Raw genomic sequence first — 19929 nt, 5'->3', positions numbered from 1 at the left:
CTGTGTTGGGTGTATCCTCCTCCCTACTCCCGTCTTCTGGGTCACTATTCCTCAATCGGCCGCATCCCATAAAATTTACCACACTTATTCAAAAAAAAAAAAAAAACCAACACACAAAAGTTCCATGTAGTTCCATCCGCCTTTGTAGGGCTTGGTAGGCCACTGGGCAACCAACGTGCACCCTTTGTCCGATGCCCTGCCCTCTCTGGGGTGACTACTTGGATTCCCTTGGTAAGATAACCATCGCCTCTGTAGTCTTGGTAGGCCACTAGGCAACCGACGTGCACCCTTTGTCCGATGCCTTGGCTGCTTTGGGGTGGGACGCCTTGGGGTACATCAACATCACAATGGCTGGCCTAACCTTTCGGCTCAATTTTGGGCCTAAGAGGGGGTGTTGAGCTAAAATATGCATCACTTGCTGATTAGCCTCTTAAACAGCCCCAAAACACACTAAAAATGCTCTTTTAGAGTAAAACCCTAAAACGGGAAGTGGTTCGAGAGAGTTCATTGGAAGCCCTAAAACGGGGAGCGGTTCGAGAGAGTTTAGTGGAAACCCTAATTTTTGGCGCGCCCTTCCACATCTATAAATAGACAGGCTGCCCCCATTCAGTAATCATCCTTGTTTGCAGGTTACACCAGCCCACACACCCTCTGCTGCTGTTGGCGCCCAGTTTCCAGCCTGCAGCCCGCCTCCATCTACTGTCCAGCCATCATCGACTGCAAATAATCTTCAGCCTGTCCATTGCTGTAGGTGACTGCTCCAAACTGTCCCAGACTGTTGTTCAGCCTGCTGTCCATCATCTCCAGGGTCAGCCAGCCTGCGTTTTCAGCATTGCAGGCCCTGATACTCTCAGACACTGTTTCAGCCTACTGTTTACAGCAGACTACGCACAGTTTCCAGCCCCCGATCGGTGGTACACTGCTGCGTTTACCAGTTTCCAGCCTCCAAACTGCTGCGTTTTGGTGACCAGCCTATTGCCATTCACTATTCAGCACTCCTACACTCCGACTGGTGGTCACAGACTTGGGATCCGTCTTCAGTGGACGTCACACTCCGACATTGCTCTGCCCTTGAGCACACTATACACTCTTACATTCATTTACAGCATTCATTCACTTCAGAGTTGTGTTCTCTCTCTCCCTTCTTCTGTTTGTGTTTGAGTTTTTGTGTTTGAGTTTTGAGTTTTATGTTTAGGGTTTGAGTTTTGAGTTTTGCATTTAGGGTTTGAGTTTTGCCCTTTGTATCTGTGTCTGTGTTTGTGTCTTTGTGTCTCTCGTGGTCGTACACTCTATGTGTCCTCAATGCAAACCCTAGCAGTCTTCTTAACATGCTCCTCCTGTGAAGGTAAACACATACCCAGAAGTGGACTTTCTGCAATCCGCATAACCAGCATAGTCTACATCCGTAAAGCCAACAACAGATGCCTTCTGCTTTCCAAAGCAGATGCACAAATCCTTTGTGCCTTTGAGGTATCTCATAATACCTTTCACTGCTTCCCAATGCTTTTTATCAGGGTTAGCCATGTATCTACTAACCACTCCCACTACAAAGGCAATGTCAGGGCGTGTAGCAACCATAACATACATCAAACTACCAACAGCTGAAGCATATGGTGTCTTGGCCATTTCAGCCTTCTCATCATCAGATGTAGGGTTGTCCTATGCAGTAAGTTTCACGTATGGAGGCAATGGAACCCCAATTGTTTTCCCCCCCTCCATATTGAAACGTTGCAAAACCTTGGAGATATACTCCTGTTGAGATAGATAGAGTAATCCTTTCGACCTATCTCTGAGTATTCGCATGCCAAGAATGTGATTTGCATCACCAAGATCCTTCATGTCAAAGCTGCCATGAAGACTTTGCTTCAAATGTCAAAGCTACCATGAAGACTTTGCTTCAGTGAGTCCAAGGCATGAGTATCCCTGCCAGCAATCAACATGTCATCAACATACAAAACCAAGATAATCATGCTACCATCTACGGCCTTCTTGGTGTACAAGCAGTGATCCACTTGACTTCTATGAAAACCTTGAGACTACATAAATGTATCAAACTTATGATGTCATTCTCTTGGTGCTTGTTTCAACCCATACAAACTCCTTTTGAGTTTATATACGATATTTTCTTTCCCTTGTGCCACAAACCCTTCAAGCTGCTACATATATATGTCTTCATGGAGATCACCATGTAAGAATGTAGTCTTTACATCCATCTGTATGAACTCCATATCCTCAGCTACAACCAAACCCAAAATAGTTCTCAATATAGTCATCTTAACTACAAGAGAGAATATCTCATCAAAATCAACTCCATGTTCCTGCTTGTACCCTTTAGCAATCAATCTTGCTTTGTACTTTGGCGAGGAACCAGAAGTGACCTTCATCTTGTAAACCCATTTGCATGGAAGGATTTTCTGCCCTTTAGGCAACCGCACCAAGTCCCAAGTGCCATTCCTCTCAGGAGATTCCATCTCTGACAACATGGCTTTATACCATTTCTTGTTGTCCTATCTGTCCATTGCTTCCTTGAAGCAAGACAGTTCACCACAGTCTGTCAACATGACATAATTAGCCACATTGTTTGCACTACGAACAAATCTATCAGGTTGTTTGGTAGCCCTAGACGATCTCCTAACCCAATGATCATTGTTTGTTGGATGTTGAGCCTGCAAATTTCCATTCTCAGCTTGGTATCCTGGCATTTCAGCCTACAAATCAACATTAACAACTTGCTCTCCTAGCTATTCCTGCACATCCAGTGGCTCATCATTATGGGCAATAGCTGGCTGATCATTTCCAGCATTATTTTCTCCATTTGCAAGTTCATTTACAACTGGTATTTGTTGCTGTACAGCGGGGCACATTTTGCTATCCAAAAGGTATTTCTTCCTGGAATACAACCCAACGGACTTCCTTTGTTCTTTCAGGTTATTTGTGCATGTGATCTTCCTAGAAGATAATATCATTGCTGTGTATTACTTTTCTTTTCTCGGGATCCCATAATCTATAACCCATTTCACCCTCGTCACCATCTCCTAGGAAAATGCATTTACAGAACTTTGGCTCAAGTTTGTTGCATTCTTCTTTACGAATGTGCACAAAAGCCTCGCAGCCAAACACTTTAAGTGAGCATATAAAGGTGGCTTGCCCAAACACACTTCCTGAGGGATTCCCCCCCCCCCCCCCCCCCCCCCCCCCCCCGAAATCCTGTTTGGTGACAGATTAATCAAGTGAACAACTGTCATAACAGCCTCTGCCCAAAAGCCACGGGATAATGCACCAGGAGACAGCATCATACAGACCTTATCCTATATGGTTCGATTCATACGCTCTGCAACTCCATTTTGGGGTGGATTATGAGGGGCAGTGAGCTCCCTCTTTATCCCTTTGCTATCACAAAATGCTTGAAAGGCCTTGGACACATATTCCTAACCATTGTCATAGAGAAGACACTTAAGTATCTTATCAATCTGATTTTCAACCAATGCCAAGGATTTTTTAAACTTGTCAAGCACTTCGTCCTTGCTACGAATAGGGTAAACCCATACCTTCCATGTAGCATAATCGGCAAAGGTAACAAAGTATTTCTTCCTCCCTAAAGATAACCCTGGCATCCGACATACATCGGAATGTACTAAGGCCGGTTACACACCAAAAAAGGAATGCTCACTTTGTAAGCTTTGACCAATCAAAACACTTATTTAAAGGTTAACGTCTGCAGTCCTTTACACACTCGAAAGGACATGACCTGTTGTTTACCTGCTAAACAGGTGAACTCCCCGTCCACTTTTGGACGGGGAGTCTCCCCTGCCCACTTTGTAAAGTGGCGGACAAGGGTGTACTTTTTGCATTTGCAACCAATCAAAAAATTTATACGTTTTTTTTTAAATTTTTTTACAAACTGTGTCCTTTTGGTGTGTAAAGGTATAACGCCCATGTTCGTGCCCAATTTCAAAAAGTGCATGCCCACACTCTGGGCAGGGGTTGGCCGTAAATTACTTGGTGTGTAACCAGCCTAACTCTAGAGGAGAAGATTTCAACGAAAGAGACTTCTTATGAGACGTCTACATATGTTTACCGTAAGCACAATGATCACAATGCTCAAAATCAGCATAACGAAGACAAGGCAAGTAACCCAAACGAGAAAGCACTTTCATTCCAGTTTGACTCATGTGTTCCAACAAGCCATTCCACAAAAAAACACTTGGCTGCTCGGTCACGGCAACAACATGGTCACACACACACTAGATACATGGAGAGGATATAAGATATCACTTTTACAACCTCTAGCAATCACTCTAGATCCCTTACCAAAGGTGGTATGAAATCCATCATCATCTAGCTGCCCTGTGCTAATCAAGCTCTTCTTCAGCTGAGGTACATGCCGTACATGCCAAAGTGTGAAAACAGAACCATGCTAAAACTGCAACTGCACACTACCAATACTTGCAATGTCACATGCATAGTTGTCCCCAAGATGGATAACACCATGTCGACCCCCTGTATAGTCAGAAAACCACTCACGACGAGGGGTGACAAGAAAGGAAGCACCTGAATCTAGAATCCAAGTGTGCATGTCATCATCCGTATCTGCAAGTAAAAAGCATGTGTACTAAAGTGTGAAGAGACAAAGAGTACGTCATTCCCACTATCACTCTCATGAGTGACTACATTCACCTCTTTCATTTTGACACTGCTCTTCTTAGGCTGACTCTCTTTCTTCTCTTCCTTGCTATCATCTGTCTTCTTGCCCTTTCCTTTCTTTTTCTTCCATTTGTAGCAGTCACATTTAAAGTGACCCTTCTTGCCACAATGATGGCACTCGACATCCTTCCCATTCTTTCTACAAATAGAACAGCACTAGACAAGGTTCTACCCTAGCACAATTTCATCATATAGTTATTTTCAGCATTATTTCATAGGCCACTTACTTATTTTAATGTTATCTTCACCTTACTAATGAGATGACATTAGACATGGATGTACTTTGGATTTGTCTCATGGGCCAAATTGGCCTTATGTAGACATTAATCTCTCCCATTAGGGCTTTCCTCTTGGCAAGGCATGTTTATTATTCCATTTATGACTCACATTGGAGTAATGAAGCATGCTCCCCAAATTCCAATTATCAGAACCAATGAAATCTTATGCACAAGCATCATCCCAATACAAAAAACCCAAGCATGAGTACCGAACAAAAAACATATCTTGTCATCGTATCCACCACCTGCAACACATGAACCTTGTGCATGTCCCTCCCACTAGTAGTGTTCAATACCACCCTAAATGAACTAAAGGCATACCTATCAAGTGTGAACCATCATGGTTCCATGAGCAAAAGTGGTTTTGTGCACGTCATCAAATCTCGCATTCAATTATAGGTTGAGGCTCTAATACCAATAAAACATCCCTCTAGGATCCAACCTTCACAGAAGATGTGACACAAGCCATATTCACAAATAGCATCCCATACCACCAGCCCATATCATCCCGGTGTACAAATGTATCAGCCAACAGGCCAAGAGTCCCAAGAGTGGTGATCAAAAAATGAATGTGTACAATAGGGCCTTGAGCCCTATAAATAGGACTCATGCATTCACACTAAGTCACTTCATGACCACTGTGAACAATGCTACTAGTGCCCATCTAGATGTCCAAGGACGTAACAAATGCATTGGCTGCTTTGGAATGGGATGCCTTGAGGTCCACATAGGGTGAGCTATGCTTGCAGTGCCTTTCTGATTCCAATTTTGGACCTCACAGAGGTACTAAGCTAAAAACGGTGCATTACACATTAAACCTTCATTATCTCAATAAGCATCCCTAAAGCTCAAATGCACTCAATGTGTTTTAGTGTCCCATAAGCAAACTCCCCTATTTTTGGTTGGCTCCTCATCTATAAATAAATTGTATACCAAGTCACTTGTATCCTGTCTTGCAAGTTATCCCAATTTATCCCCAATTCATCATTGCATAGCTATGAGCTTCTACTCCTGCTACTACCCACTCATTCACTGTCACCTCAAGCTATTACCGTGATCATCCAAAGGCTGCCCAGACCTGCATTTGTTTGGTTCCAGGCTGCAGTCACCATCACTCTATCCCTCTATATGACTCCTGCAGCCTCTATTCAAGTGGTCCCAGCTACTGCCCTGACCAGGTCTGCTGTGTTTTTATCCCTACACACTGCCTTGCTACTGTTCATTGTCTAGAGCACTTTTCAGGTTGTTTTTCCATTTGCATCGCTTTTATTCACCAGCTCTGCTCTGACCGCTGCTGTATTATTGCACTCAGGATCCGTCTCTAGTGGATGACACACATCAACATCTCCCTCCAGATTATTCAGAACTTTTTATTCATTTATTTCAGGGTGTCATGGAAAAAGGAAAGAAATTTGGCAATGTCAGAAAATCACAAGATATAGTGTACACACATGATGCCCAGCAAGGTAAACACAATCTTTAGAGATAAAAGCAATGCTACTAGGAAAGACAGGCCACATTTTTGCTTACTATACCTTCAACCTGCCACATTGGAATGTTGCTCCAATTTCTGGCAATTGAATTTTGGTCCAAGAAGCAATTACATTCACATTTGAAATGTATTTTAGCATCTCACATAGAGTTCGTCTGCATTGCTTTAACTATGAGTTGAACTTGTGGAGTTTGTGACTTTTTTTTAAAACCAGATTCTGCTCTAAACTTTGTTATGGAGTTTATCATGATTTACTTAGATTGTAACTACAATTTCTAGTTCTGTGCTGTAAGGAGTAAGTTTCCAAGCATCTGCATCTGATAAAAACCATGAAACTTTGCCCGGCTGTGATTGAATTGAATGCACTTATTATGCCTGTTACAGAGTCTTTCATTATATTTTGAATTCAATTTGTCGCAGTTGCTTGTTATGTATTTCTGGATTGATCAGTTGTATAATTTATCTTTTTTGTGAATGATGTCCACTAAATATACGCTTGGTGTGATTTTCTGGAAGACAGAACTTCAATCAGGTTACGAAGGTAGAAGAATGAAATTGTAAAAGAGAAAAAACAAAAACAGCAGCCATCTAAAATTCCAGCTGCAACACAAGCAAAAGCTGCTAGGCTGTGTTGAAATCAATAACTTCTAACGTGGAGGTGAAGTCTCTTGCATCCAGTTAACAATTGATTGATATAGACATTCATTCGTACACAAAAGGAAACAAAAAACAAGTGGAGTAGCAACCCGCTCAAATGTCTCAAAAGATAGCCACGATGGATAGTTGCTTGTGCAGAGCGCCCTAACATCAATCAGCTTCAACTCCCTAAGGAGTGATAATCGTGCTGCCTGCAATGATTCATAAGCATGTGTTATGGCGCATTTGTATGACTTATATAGGGTAAAATGATGTGACGTAACATAGAGCAATTTACTGCCCATGATACACATACACACACCTTACATAACCGTTGCTTGCTACGTCTTGCTATAATAAACGCCCATCCTCCCATTAGAGCAATGCCAAGCACAAGCCCAAGAAACACACAGTAGAAAAACAACATATCTCTCTCTCTCTCTCTCTCTCTCTCTCTCTCTCTCTCTCTCTCTCTCTCTGTGTGTGTGTGTGTGCGCGTGCCAACTATGAGAAGCGAGTAGAAATGCAAAAATTGCATGCAAGTGAAGAAGATCGCCATTAAGAAACGCATAAATTGCACTTTGAGAAAGGAGAACGTCACAAAACAGCAAAGCATATGCAACAACGTAAACACCAGTGAGTACGAAGAAACCTGGTCCTATCGCTAAATCCCTTTGTGCCCCCATAGCCACTCGCCCGACGCTCGTACGATCCAAGCGCTGATATCTTCACCAGGTCCCTCCTGGAAAGGCAGAAACGTAAACAAAATAGCAAAGCATATCCAAGAACGTAAGCACGAGTATGGAGGAAGGAACCAGGTTATACCGCTAAGGTTCTTTGTTCTGCCGTAGCCACTCGTCTTTCGCTTGGACACTGAAAGGACCGACCTTTTTGCCAGCATGTCTACAGTTCTCAGGCCATTGACACAGTCTTGATACAGAGACCGTATACATACCCCGGGAGTCAGGTCTTGTGGCTGTGGCCCTGTACTATTGACATCGCTTTGAGAAGATCAACCATCCGGTTATGACACCACACAGGCTGATGCAGGTAGGCTACACGTACACGAGACGTAAGATTTTCCTTGTTTGAGCTATGGTGTAAGGCAAGGTGATGATCAGCGTGCAGACGTTGCGTGCTTGCCTTGCGAGGAACACTAACAACTTAACAACTCCCTTGCGTCAGTGGCGCAGGCGCAGGTCAAGGATTGGAGAGCCCTGATCGAATAAACTTCATTGGGGTGGTGATCGAGGTAGGCAAGGTTATTCAGCATTCCTGCACGTAGTCATGGAACGCTCCTTTTGTAAATTGTCAGTGTCTTGGTGGAGCCCAAGCTATCCAAACCTATACACTTGAAACGTGTAAGTCTCGTTTGATGTGTGGGACCCTAGGATACACATTTTTCATAGCTTGGAGCATTCACCATCTCACCACAAAGGAATGGGACCTCATTGGCTAGGGTGATGGAGGAGAAGAAAGATGCATGGCCAACTAGCATTACCGCATCTAGGAAGCATTATTCGCTATCTCAGTATGGCAAGAGGACTTAAAGTTGATCACAAAGTGATATTCATCTATGAGGGCAATCTGAGCCCATTGCTCTTTGCATAACTAAGTGCTAGAATAAAATTTTCCCTCTTGCTAAGACCAAGGTGTGGATAAAGCAGCTCAAGAGAGCATGGAAGTCTACTACATTAGCTAAGCTTCTATTGTTACTTTGACAGCTATTAAACTTGCAAGCTATCAAAACAAGACAAATTGCCTAGGACAATCCTGATTTCACCAATATGACCCCTTTGTGGAAGAACGAACAAAATATAGTTCCACTTGTTCCAAAATTCAACTTATTTGGAGACAATCCGAGAAGTTGTTGGATGAAGCCACCTTTAGCTGCTGCATTGATCTCAATGTGACCTTGTTTGGGGATCAAGGTAGCTTTGATTAGGAAACCTTAAAGGTGGTGCACCTTTTGAGAGCACCGATAATCAAGCCCATTTGGCAATATAGGAACTCTCTAGTTTTCCAAAGGAGGAGGTTTTGCAAGCTCATTGAATCTCTTCCAAGCTTGAAGGATGAGCTCTTCCTTCATATTCAACTTCACGCTAGCTTGCACATACTTATGCTCATTTGTAAAGGCTAGATTGATGGTTGCAAGTATGTGCATCAAGTCTCTCCCATCCTCTAGATGTGTAGCATGTTGTGGCTAGGACGTATCGAGCAAAGAGAGGTGTAATGTGTAGCCTTTGCAAGTGGCTTTTTTCAGTTTTTTATAATGCGATGTATCATATTATGAAAAGGTCAAATAAGTGCATTGTGCATGCCTTAGGCATAAGCTAGAAAACTAAGCTTTATTAATATTAGACCTTCCTCTTAGGAATTCTAGTACTCTCATCAAATTGAACTAGTTTGGTTGGCAATCATATTCTCTTCTTTCACACTCAACTTCTTGTTCACTTTGTCTATATTCATGCTTATCTATAAAGGGTAGATTGATGGTTACAAGTATATGCATTGAGTGTCTTTAGTGCTTTGGATGCATAACATGTTGTGGCTAGGACACACCGAGTAAATCGAGGTGTAATGTGTAGCCTTTGCAAAAAAAAATTGGGTAATGCAATCTATTATATAATGGAAAGGTAAAATAATTACATCACGCGTGGCTCATGCGTAAGCAAGAAAACTAACCTTTACTAAGCTTTTTATACATTATCTTGAACACGTGGGCTCTAGTCTTCATCTTTTTGAGTTGAATAATAACACAATTGCCAGCCAAACTAAAATAGAAACCATATTCTCACTTTTGTTATACATTATATTAAGCTCTAGATCAAGCAAATTGATACCGAGAATGCCTTATGAAACACCATCCAACAAGTTCAAATTGGTGAGAGCCACTAGAATTTCTAAGAGGAAGGTCTAAGCTTATTAAAACTTGGTTTTCTAGCTTATGCCTAAGGCATGTGTGATGTAATTAACTTATGTCTTCATTATTTATTAGACCACATTACCAAAAAAAACCTTGTGAAGGCTACACATTACACTTCACTTTGCTTGATGCATTCTAATCACATATATGCTATGCATCTAGAGGGGAGGAGAGAGACTCAATGCACATACCTACAACCATCAATTTACCATCGCTAAATGAGCATGAGTATAAGAAGGCCGATGAGAAGTTGAGTGTGAGAGAAGAGAATAGGATTTTCAACCAAGCTAGATTGAAACCATATTCATAGTACCATTTTATACATTATGAACTCTAAATCAAGCAACTTGATACCAGGAATGCCTTTTGAAACACCTTGCAACAATTTCATATTGGTGAGAGTACTAGAATTCCTAAAAGGAAGGTTGAAGCATAAAATATTGGTCAACATCGAATCTTTAGAAGATATCTTCCAATCCGTTGTAGGAATTAGACAATTATGCATGAATTGGACTTCATGTATAATTGTGCATTATTGGTCAATCAAATATCTAAACAATAAATGAGGTTGATAGACAATGAATCTTCAAACAATGACCTAAATGAGGATGAAACTTATGAAAACTTAGAAGATAAAGCCTCAAAAGAGCCCTCAATACCACTCATTCCCATTGCTACTAGAACCCTACTAGAGTAGTAAACATCAAAGACATAGACCCAAAATATGAAGAATTAGAACCACCTATTCATCTTAGGATTTGTTTGATAATGAAAAGAAAGCACAATCTCTCTGTTGATACTTTCATAGATAAAGGCTCCGATTTGAATGCACTAATACACAAGGCATGGACAGTGAATAGCTCAAACGAGTACCCTCAACAACAACTATCAACACATAATGCATAAGACTATATTTGCTAGGAAAGTGTAAGATGTTTGTGAACATTGAGACTGAAAGCATGTCCATCATGTATTTTAATTTACCAATATAGAAGATGTTGGGAAAGAGATGCAACTTGACGAGTCTTTCAAGCAACAAGGCAAATGCCACATTGATTTTGATGCACAAAGAATTTACATAATCTTGTGCAATGTAAAAAGTATCACAACTTTAGTAAGGGAGATTTAGCCAATTACCAAAAGGTTGTTGCTATAAGTTCTAACTCCAAACACTATCTACATGCAATGCATTAGGCCACCCAAAACCAAAACATAGCAAAATCTAGTTGTTGCATGTCTAAATTCTTTGGATCCCAAGGGCCAAAGCCTTCAACAGTAAGGAACCACAATAGCAACTATCTCTAACCATCACTTATGTTTTATCAACCATGTATTTTGCATTGAATTATTCTAGCCAAACACAAGATCCAAGACAAAAGCAGCTCTTGGCTACTGCTATTGTTACTCAAAATTTCACCAAGGTCCACCATACTTTGACTTATTTCAATGTACGTGTGGTTCCATATTAGCAACCATTTTTGGTTGCTATCAAATCCATAGGAATAAAGAAGGAAACCAATGTGCTCAACTAAAGTTGAACCTCCTCCTAGACTTTAACTTGACTATGCTAAACACTCCATCACTAAATTGGTTGGAGATTGGCTGAGAAACTTGTCGAGGAAAGTGATATATGTATACTCACACACTTTAAACAATTTGATGTATGATCACCTTGCTTGCATGAAATTACCAATTGCTAGGAATAGGAGCCTTAGAAAACAAACAAATATAGCTTGCAAAATCTATAACGGTAGTAAGAGTGTGAGTAAATTTACTATTAACCCTCATGAGAGAAAGTGAAAAGGTTATTGGAGTGAAACTAAAGCGGAAACCAAAGAAGACTCGATAGTGCAAAAGATTGAATTTTTTAATCTGAGTGAGGATTCAAGGAGCTCAATGTTAAACTTTGATGCCTTCCATCTATATAAATGCACATGTACAAATTTTAAAGGAACAATTCAAGGTTGTAATTTTTAATGAGATTCGTGCTTACCCCCATAAAAGTCGTAATCATTTTTTGAGCCATAGTTTTAAGACCCATAAGTGTTGCATGCATCCTCTATTGCTCTCATTTCAGCTAGGGCCAATTAGTATTTGTTGTATACACAAATTAAGAGGAAGATAAATTAAGAAAGGTGCCCAAACTGGGAAACCCTAACCCTAATTCTAATGTATAAAAGGTGAAAAACAAATAGAGATCTCATTCTAGTGAGTTCACACATTAGAGTTCCACTCCTTTTATCTAAATTCTTGTGGCCATTGTTAGAGTGTGTGTGAGCTTCACACACACACACACACACACACACAACCATTAAGGGGAAACTTTGGAGAAGCATTTCTTCTTCCTAAGATCTTCTTCTCTATCTTTTATTCTTTTTGTGGAGCTTCTTGAGATGGATGCAAAGGAGTGAGAGTGACAAATTGAAGAGCGTGCTACTTGAATCATGAGACTACCTATGGCTTCCATTCATTGGACTACAACATGGGAAGGTAAGTAAACAAGTCAACTACAACTTGAATCATCCATACATTCTTGCTTTTGTAGAATAGAGAGAGAGAAGCTTGGTTGGTTTAGAGCTAGAGTATGAGCAAACTAGGTCAGAGGTAGGTAAGCCAAGGTAGAGCCGAGCTCTTGAAAAAAATAAGATTATTGTCTAATGCCACATCATTGAGCTCTTGTGGAGGCCAACCTTTTAGTTCTATTACTAAAACATAGGATGAAATCAACTCACCAAGGCACTCATATACTCACATGTCACAGAATAGAAGACTTATGCATATGATTGGGATGGAATATTGAGGACTCAATTTTTGTCATGCCTTTTGGATAAATTCATGCACCAATCACATATAACGAATGATAAAATGTATTTTCTTAAAGTGTGAAATTTGTGACTAGTTTGATGATATCTTGGTGTTTACTGAATCCAGTACAAAGGATACATATCTTTTTCTCAAGATGTTAAGGGAAATGTAGTGGGAGCTCACGCTCCAATCGCCAAGACCCATGAACTGCTTATTGCTTCTTTTTGAGTTTGTATGCAAGCCCTTGCTGAGGATGGCATTGGATGGATCTGCCCTTGAAATTGAAGATGGTGTTGGGATGGGTCCCTCCTTGATGTTGATGGTGGGTGGATTTGTCCTTTGAAATTGAAAATGGTGTTGGACGAATCCTTCTTGGAGAATGGCAGATGGATAGATCTATCCTTTGAAATTGAAGATGGTGTTGGATAGATCCTTCTTGGAGAATGGCGGATGGATAGATCCTTCTTGGAGAATAGCGGATGGACGGATCTATCCTTGAAATTGAAGATGGTGTTGGATGGATCCCTTCTCATGCCCTCTGAGGTTGATACGGTGCAATCTTAACCGGCAAGACAAAGTCATGCACTTCCTAAGGGGTGTATCTACCTCTCTCTGTAGTGCATGGTGTGGGTGCCAGTGGAGCTGGGAGTTGGGTCGAACCTCAAGCAAGCTCGCCCCTAGACTTTTATTAGAGGGGTCATTGGTCCCCTTGAGACCCCCTAGCCAAGGGCACAACTCTATGCATTGTGCCTCAAGTTGCTACCAACATAACTACTCTATCTAACCCAAAGAATAAATCCACAAAAATCACCCTTTTTGCCAACCGATCACATAAACATAATATGACATATAAGTTAGGACCCACCTCATGCTCACACATGGCTTCTCCTCATAATGGGGACTTTACAACTTAGAGCACTATGGATCATTGGTGGCACCTTATGAGGACGGGGCATTGATGAGCATATCTAACAAGGTTTACATACAGTGGATACTCAGCTAAACACTAGGCATACATGATAGAAGTAATGAAGTACAAAGAACCCACATCATTTGCAAAAGTAGTTAAGGATGAGAATTGGTGTAAACTTGAGAACCCAATTCGTGCATCGTTGTAGGTGTAGTGCGCAGCTTAGAGAGACAGGTCTAGAGTGTGACCTCCCTAGGTATGTCCTACCCTTGATGTGCCCTAAGCGTGATGTGGGGAATCAAAATGGGCTAGGGGGTTAGAGACGGAGCCGATCGACCAAAGCCACCAAACGTTCCTAACTTGAGGACCCATAAGTGCAGTGACTGTGGCCTACATGGAGCGAGATCATGCGGTTGCTTTCCCCTGTGATTTTCTTCTAGTGATCTCATATTCTTCTCCTTTGCTTTTCTCTTTTCTTTGTCTTTTCTCTTCTGGTCCTTTCTTCTCTTTCTTCTTCTTATCCTTTTTCTTTTTCTAAAAAAAAAAGATGAAGAATTAATTCTCGTCATCAAAGATATAAAAAAGGGATTTGCTAAGAAATTATCTACTTTGAATGTATCCTTTAAGACCTAGTCGAGCATTAAGAGGAGTGGTGGATAGGAAGGGATGGATGCAGCTATTGAAATGGTTGTCATTCATATCCTCTAAGAGGGCTATGCAAAGAGGCAGTGCGCATCATTGTCCTAGCCACTGCACAGCTATCTATGCCAACATTGAGATAAAAAAAGAGTGGTGCGAGGTGGCGCTCATGTGGCATAGACTCTTGTCTAAGTAGCACCCTAAGCAATCTCAGATAATTACAAGTAGTAATAAATGCAGGATTTGGGCAAAAAGTGAACTTGTTGAGAACATGGGCGATTGAGTCCCATAAATCGATTTCAAAGAAGGTCAGGGCATCCTCCGGCTTGGTGGCATTTACGTTATATATATTTGGAAAATCGTATCTGCCATGGATGTCAAGGTTGAAATCCACCCCTACCCTTCTTGGATATGGCATATGTGTGGGGTCATCTCTTTGGAAGGGTAGTATGTTGCAAAATGATATCTAGGCGTCTACGTTGCCATCCTAGATTCTCCTTTGCCACTTTGATTGGGACTCCCAACCTTGGACTGTCAGGGGCACCTCCATGACTTTGTCTTCCCAGCATTTGGGTGCCTCTGTTTTCCATCATGTTCGATTCTTCTCCCTCGCCTGGTGCCACCTACTGCCGAGCCTTCCTCCCACTCTTATTACCTCCTTTACCACTTTGATTGATAGCACTTTGTATAAGGTGGAGGTGATTTTGAATGTGAAGTCAAAGGATTGGCGGCCATTTTCTTTTTGCTCTCACACTATGAGTTCCGCATTCCAATCCACTGGGAAGCAATCCGCTCGTGCTGGAATGGGTGCTTGAGTGGCCATTGTTGGTTGGGCTCTTAATATTCTCCTTGCCTGCTCCAACATCCTCACCCTTTTCCTCTTGATTTCTGTTCTTTGCTCAGTAGTGGGGTCCACTTCTTGCAGCATCTATGGTTGTGGAGAGGGAGGTTGCGGTTCTAGTTCCTCTTCAAACTCTAGCCCTAGCTTCTAGAAGTGGCCTTTGCCTTTTAGCTTCACTCCTAGGCTCTTGTGGTTCTTTTTCCTTGAAGCTTAGTAGGTCCACCTCTTCGACCTTCAGCCTTGCCCTTAGCAAGTGGTGGTGGGTACTAGGGTAGGTGGGATGGGGTCAATTAGACCCTTGCCTTTGCCCTTGGCCATTGGGGGTGGCATATTATTCGGTGCTTGGGAGCTTGTGGCGGGGCACTCTTCTGCGTGCCAGGGGCTCATGGCTCTGTGAGCTCCTCTTCCCTTGAAGGTTGCTCCATTGAGAGGCAGATGGTGAGGGCTATGTCTTCTTCTTCCTTTCTCCTTAGCTCCTCGGTTTCTCATTCTACTCTCCTCCTCCTTTCCTTTAGCCTTCTGAGATTCCTCTTCTATTCTTTTTGTCTCCTCCTTTTCCCTCTTCTTTCTCCTTTCTTTAGCAATTTTGGACTCGCTTTGTGCTCTTATCATATCCACTTTATCTTTCTTCGTGCTCTCTTCTTTGTCTTTCTTTTGTGGGGTCCTCTTCTTCGACCTCTTGGCTGCTTCCCGGGTAGATGGTGCTTGTTGCTCTCCTTCCTTGTCACTCATTGTTCTTTCACTAGAGTGCTCTTGTTCTTGGTGTGCAAGGGTGACGTGTTTGGCATTTCACCGACTTCCTCATCTTCTCGTGCTTCCCCCAAGGCTTGTCTGATGAGGGTTTTCAAGATCCCTCTGAACCCAATGGTAGAGGCCTTTGACAAAGATGACTTTCTAGCTTTGGAGGCCGCGGGAATTCTCCACCCACGAGCCATCCACCAATGGCCAATATTTTCACCAATGTTTCTATCATCTTCCTTACAAAACCGTTTAGGTTTACCTCGTTGAAAGACTTGGTAGGGATGCTCTCCAGCATTGGCACATTGATTCTACTCAATCAATGCGTTGTACCTTTGGTTGGAGAACAAGGCGTGCACCTTTTTATTCACAAAGACATAATTTTTTTTGTGTTTCTCCAATATATGGAGGATTCTCCTTTGGAGAAAGGACAAGAGAGCAAGAGAGAAGATGCTGCATATATGGATAAGGAGGTTGAAGAGAAGGCAGAGATATTTCAAGAGGATGTTGAGAACTAGTTGGTGCAAGATTTTGATCTTGCAGCATTCAAGAGTGAGAATATTACAAAGGTAGAAGAAGAGGATATGGAATTGAGTATAGAGATGTTGGGGGTAAAAGCACCTATGACTAACTACCAGTATATTCATTACACTGATAGTATTTGCACACCTTTACATTGCAAGTGGTGGACATCCATCATTGTCGGTTCATTCTTTATCCTTTCACTAATATTTGATAAGGGAAGGTTGATCACACATTGTGACTATTGGAGTTCCCACATATGGTATATCTCTCTCTTGCGCTCTTGCTCTATCCGCCATAGCTCTTGCTCTTGCTTGTGTGTTTTCACTCGTTCTCTATCTTTCAGTTGATATCAGAGACAATCATTTGGGGAGCTTCTGCATCCTTTACTTTAGCTCAAATTCAAAGCTTCAGCTTAAGGTCCCGAGATATGCATCGAGTCTTTCCTTCTCTCATCTTGTTCTAGCTTGCTCCCCACTTGTTGAGAAGCTTCTTGAGGCTCAAATAAGCATTGTTAAGTGCTTCTAGAGTTGAGGTGCATCCATTTTATCCATTTTGAGTGGATAAAGAGCACGCTGTAGAAGTTGTGGACAGGTATGGTAGCTTGACAAAGTTGTATTTTTGCCATAACTTTTGCATATGGTATTGGATTTGGGTGCTCTATAGCTAGAAATGAGGAGTCCAACAAGAACTATAGATTTCAGCACTTGCAAAGTTAATTTTGTAAACAATTTTTGATTCTTTGTTTCACATAGAATACAATAGTTCTTGTTTGGACAGCAAATAGTAAATTCCATATTGTACGTCTGATGCTTTTTGGGGATGCTATTTTGATCCCCAAATGGTATGACTATGCTTTTGGGACTTACTTGAGCTTAAAAGACCTCAAATTTCATTTGTTATTTTATTGTTATAATAATAGGACAATAATCATTTGTAAGTAAAAATCTTATGCTTGATACTCATTGATGCTTTATGGGATACTCAGTGGATGTTTTGCTACTTCGGTTGCTATTTATACTTCTCGATAAGCTATGACATGCTTTTAAGTTGAGATTTGGGCTCCATTACATTGATTTTGATTGCGATTATATGCCTTGGTTACTTTAGTGGCTTACATAGTTACATGCTTAAATTATCTATTGGATTTATGCTTCTGGCTTATGCTTCATGTATCTTGCATACTCAGATGTCATGTACTTGATGTTTTGAACTTGCATTACTCATTTGGCATTCGATTTTGTTCCAATGGGAGTTACCTATGCTATATTAGATGTTACATAGAGCTTTGAATTTATGTGATTGAGCTTGAGCTTACTTTCATCTAGACCATGGAATACTTACTTTATGTATATGTTCTCTTGATATGTATTGGATGTAGTTATCCTAGAGTGAGCTAATTTGATCACTTACTCTGGACTTGGCTCTTATATTTGTTAGTGTGTTGTCAATGATATTCATATGCTAGATAAGCAGAGCCATGCCTCTCAAATGTATCAGTTGAAGCAACTCATGGATCTTCGTATGAAGGAGGGGACTTCCATGTTTGCCCAATTAAATGAGTTTCATGTATTTTCAGCCACTTATCTTTGCAAGAAATTGAATTTAAGAACAATCTTCCTCCCTTATTCTTGTTGGTTACATTGCCTGAGTCATGTCTCTGCAATAAGATTAAATGTATAGCCCAAAAATATGTTATAACCATCACCAATAAACTGCATTAGTGGAGAGCTATTATGAAAAGGAATACTTTAAAACAATGTCTTTTTTTTTTTCTAATTGGTTCATACTCATGTTCTAGCTTGACATGAAGATGATAGAGAGATTTTTTACCAATGTTACAAAAGGATCATTGGATGATTGAGTCATAGCTAAAGATGTGATTTGAAACTTTGAATAAGAATAATGTGTGAATTCAAAGAAGTTGAAGAATGAGTAAATAACCAATAAGGAGAAGAAGAAGGAAAAGAGAGAATGATGATAGAGTGAGGTAATTAGTGTTTAAAAATTCAAATTTAATATTTATTTTCACTTCTATCAAGACAAGATAGTATCCTCATTAAATCAATCATCATCATCTTTATCATGGCCTATAATTTTAGATTTGATAGAAGTCACAAGAATATTATGATAATGAACTTTTGATAATTTTATATATGCTTATTTATCAAAATATATATATATTTTTTAAAAAAATCTATTTCTAAGATATCTTTCAAGGTATTTTTGAGACCTCAAATCTCTCATAATGTTATGGAAGATTACTTTGCAGAAATCTTGTTTTGGCACAAGGTGCCAGTGTTGCACTCTTTATCCCTTACTTGTATCTAGGTCGGTCCTACTTGACAACGAATCCAGAGTCAACATCATCACACTAGAAACTTGTCAATAATTAGGATTGATGGATTGGGAACCATCCCCATTCCTAGCCATAATGGTGAATCAACAAAGGTCGAGACCATTTGGTATCATATGGTATGTACTTTTGAAAATTGCTACAATTCAATTCTTAGTTTAATTAGTTTTGTTAATTATGGAGCATGTAGGGAAAGATTAGCACCTATTGTTAGGAAAACCTTGGCTCCACCAAGAAAGAGTAACCTAGAATTGGGATAAGGACAAACTCACAATTTGCAAGAATCGGCATAAAGTCATTATGTTCTTAAAAATGGTCAATATGGTAGAAGGCTTAAGTGATGAGAAGGAGGAGGAATTTCTAAAGAATAATGTAGAGTTACAATCATGGTGTCTAATTAATGTGTTGTAGTTTAGTGAACAATATATGCAACCATAGAGGTTACTTAACAAAACCTCAAAGAAGAAGGAGAAGGACCACACTCCAAATAGTTCCAAAATGTAGAATGCAAATTATGAGAAGGAAGGTGTTGATATTGATGAGATTACTAAAGTTGAGATAAAAGAAGTACTAAGACAAGAGTGTGAGTTTGAGGCACAAATGCACAATGTCACAAGAGTGAAGAGAGATGAATTAGACATAGTGTTCCTTGCTTTGAAAAAACCAGTGAAGATCGGTGCCTAATTGGAGCTGTAATTTTGCAAGCAACTCATTAGTTTATTGACTAAATTAAAAGATGTGTTTGCTTGGGAGTACTCAAAGATAAAAGGATTGGATCCTAGATTCTAGCAGCACTAGGTTCCCTTACAACCATATGTTATCCTCATTCGCATGCAACGATATTAAATGAACCCTCACATGGCCAAATAGGTCAAAGAGGAGTTAGATCAACTATTGTGAGTTGGTTTTGTAGCCCTAGTAGATCAAGTTGGTTGGATTTTTTCGATTGACATAGTTTCCAAGAAGAACAAAAGGCTATGGATTTGTGTTGACTACAAAATGTAAGCCACAGCGCCTAATTCACCATCCGCACTACTCAATTCTTGGGGAAAATTTGGTGGCATGGACACCACTTGCAACTT

At 40.6% G+C, this 19929-nt stretch overlaps 1 protein-coding gene across 3 annotated transcripts in view; it reads right to left on the bottom strand.

The window, feature by feature from the left end:
• Positions 1-8396, bottom strand: part of LOC148012273 (calcium-dependent lipid-binding protein-like) — an 84001-nt gene extending 75605 nt beyond the window's left edge. Inside the window, exons 1-4 of one of the 3 annotated variants that reach the window (XM_087669336.1) lie at positions 7936-8396; positions 7763-7852; positions 7433-7461; positions 7221-7322 (exon numbers count right to left, since the gene is read on the bottom strand). In XM_087669336.1, coding sequence (XP_087525462.1) covers positions 7221-7322; positions 7433-7461; positions 7763-7796 — 165 coding nt within the window. In that variant the 5' untranslated portion in view covers positions 7797-7852; positions 7936-8396. Of the gene's footprint in view, positions 1-7220; positions 7323-7432; positions 7619-7762; positions 7853-7935 lie in introns of those variants that run through there. The other 2 variants (XM_087669337.1, XM_087669335.1) reach the window with 2 other exon arrangements.
• Between the last annotated feature and the right edge of the window lie 11533 nt (positions 8397-19929).

Source organism: Lygodium microphyllum, chromosome 27 (assembly GCF_053477565.2).
Source record: "Lygodium microphyllum isolate KBCC chromosome 27, Lygodium_microphyllum_v1.1.10, whole genome shotgun sequence".
In the NCBI taxonomy this organism is placed as follows: domain Eukaryota; kingdom Viridiplantae; phylum Streptophyta; class Polypodiopsida; order Schizaeales; family Lygodiaceae; genus Lygodium; species Lygodium microphyllum.
This window is presented reverse-complemented; position numbering and strand designations above follow the sequence as displayed.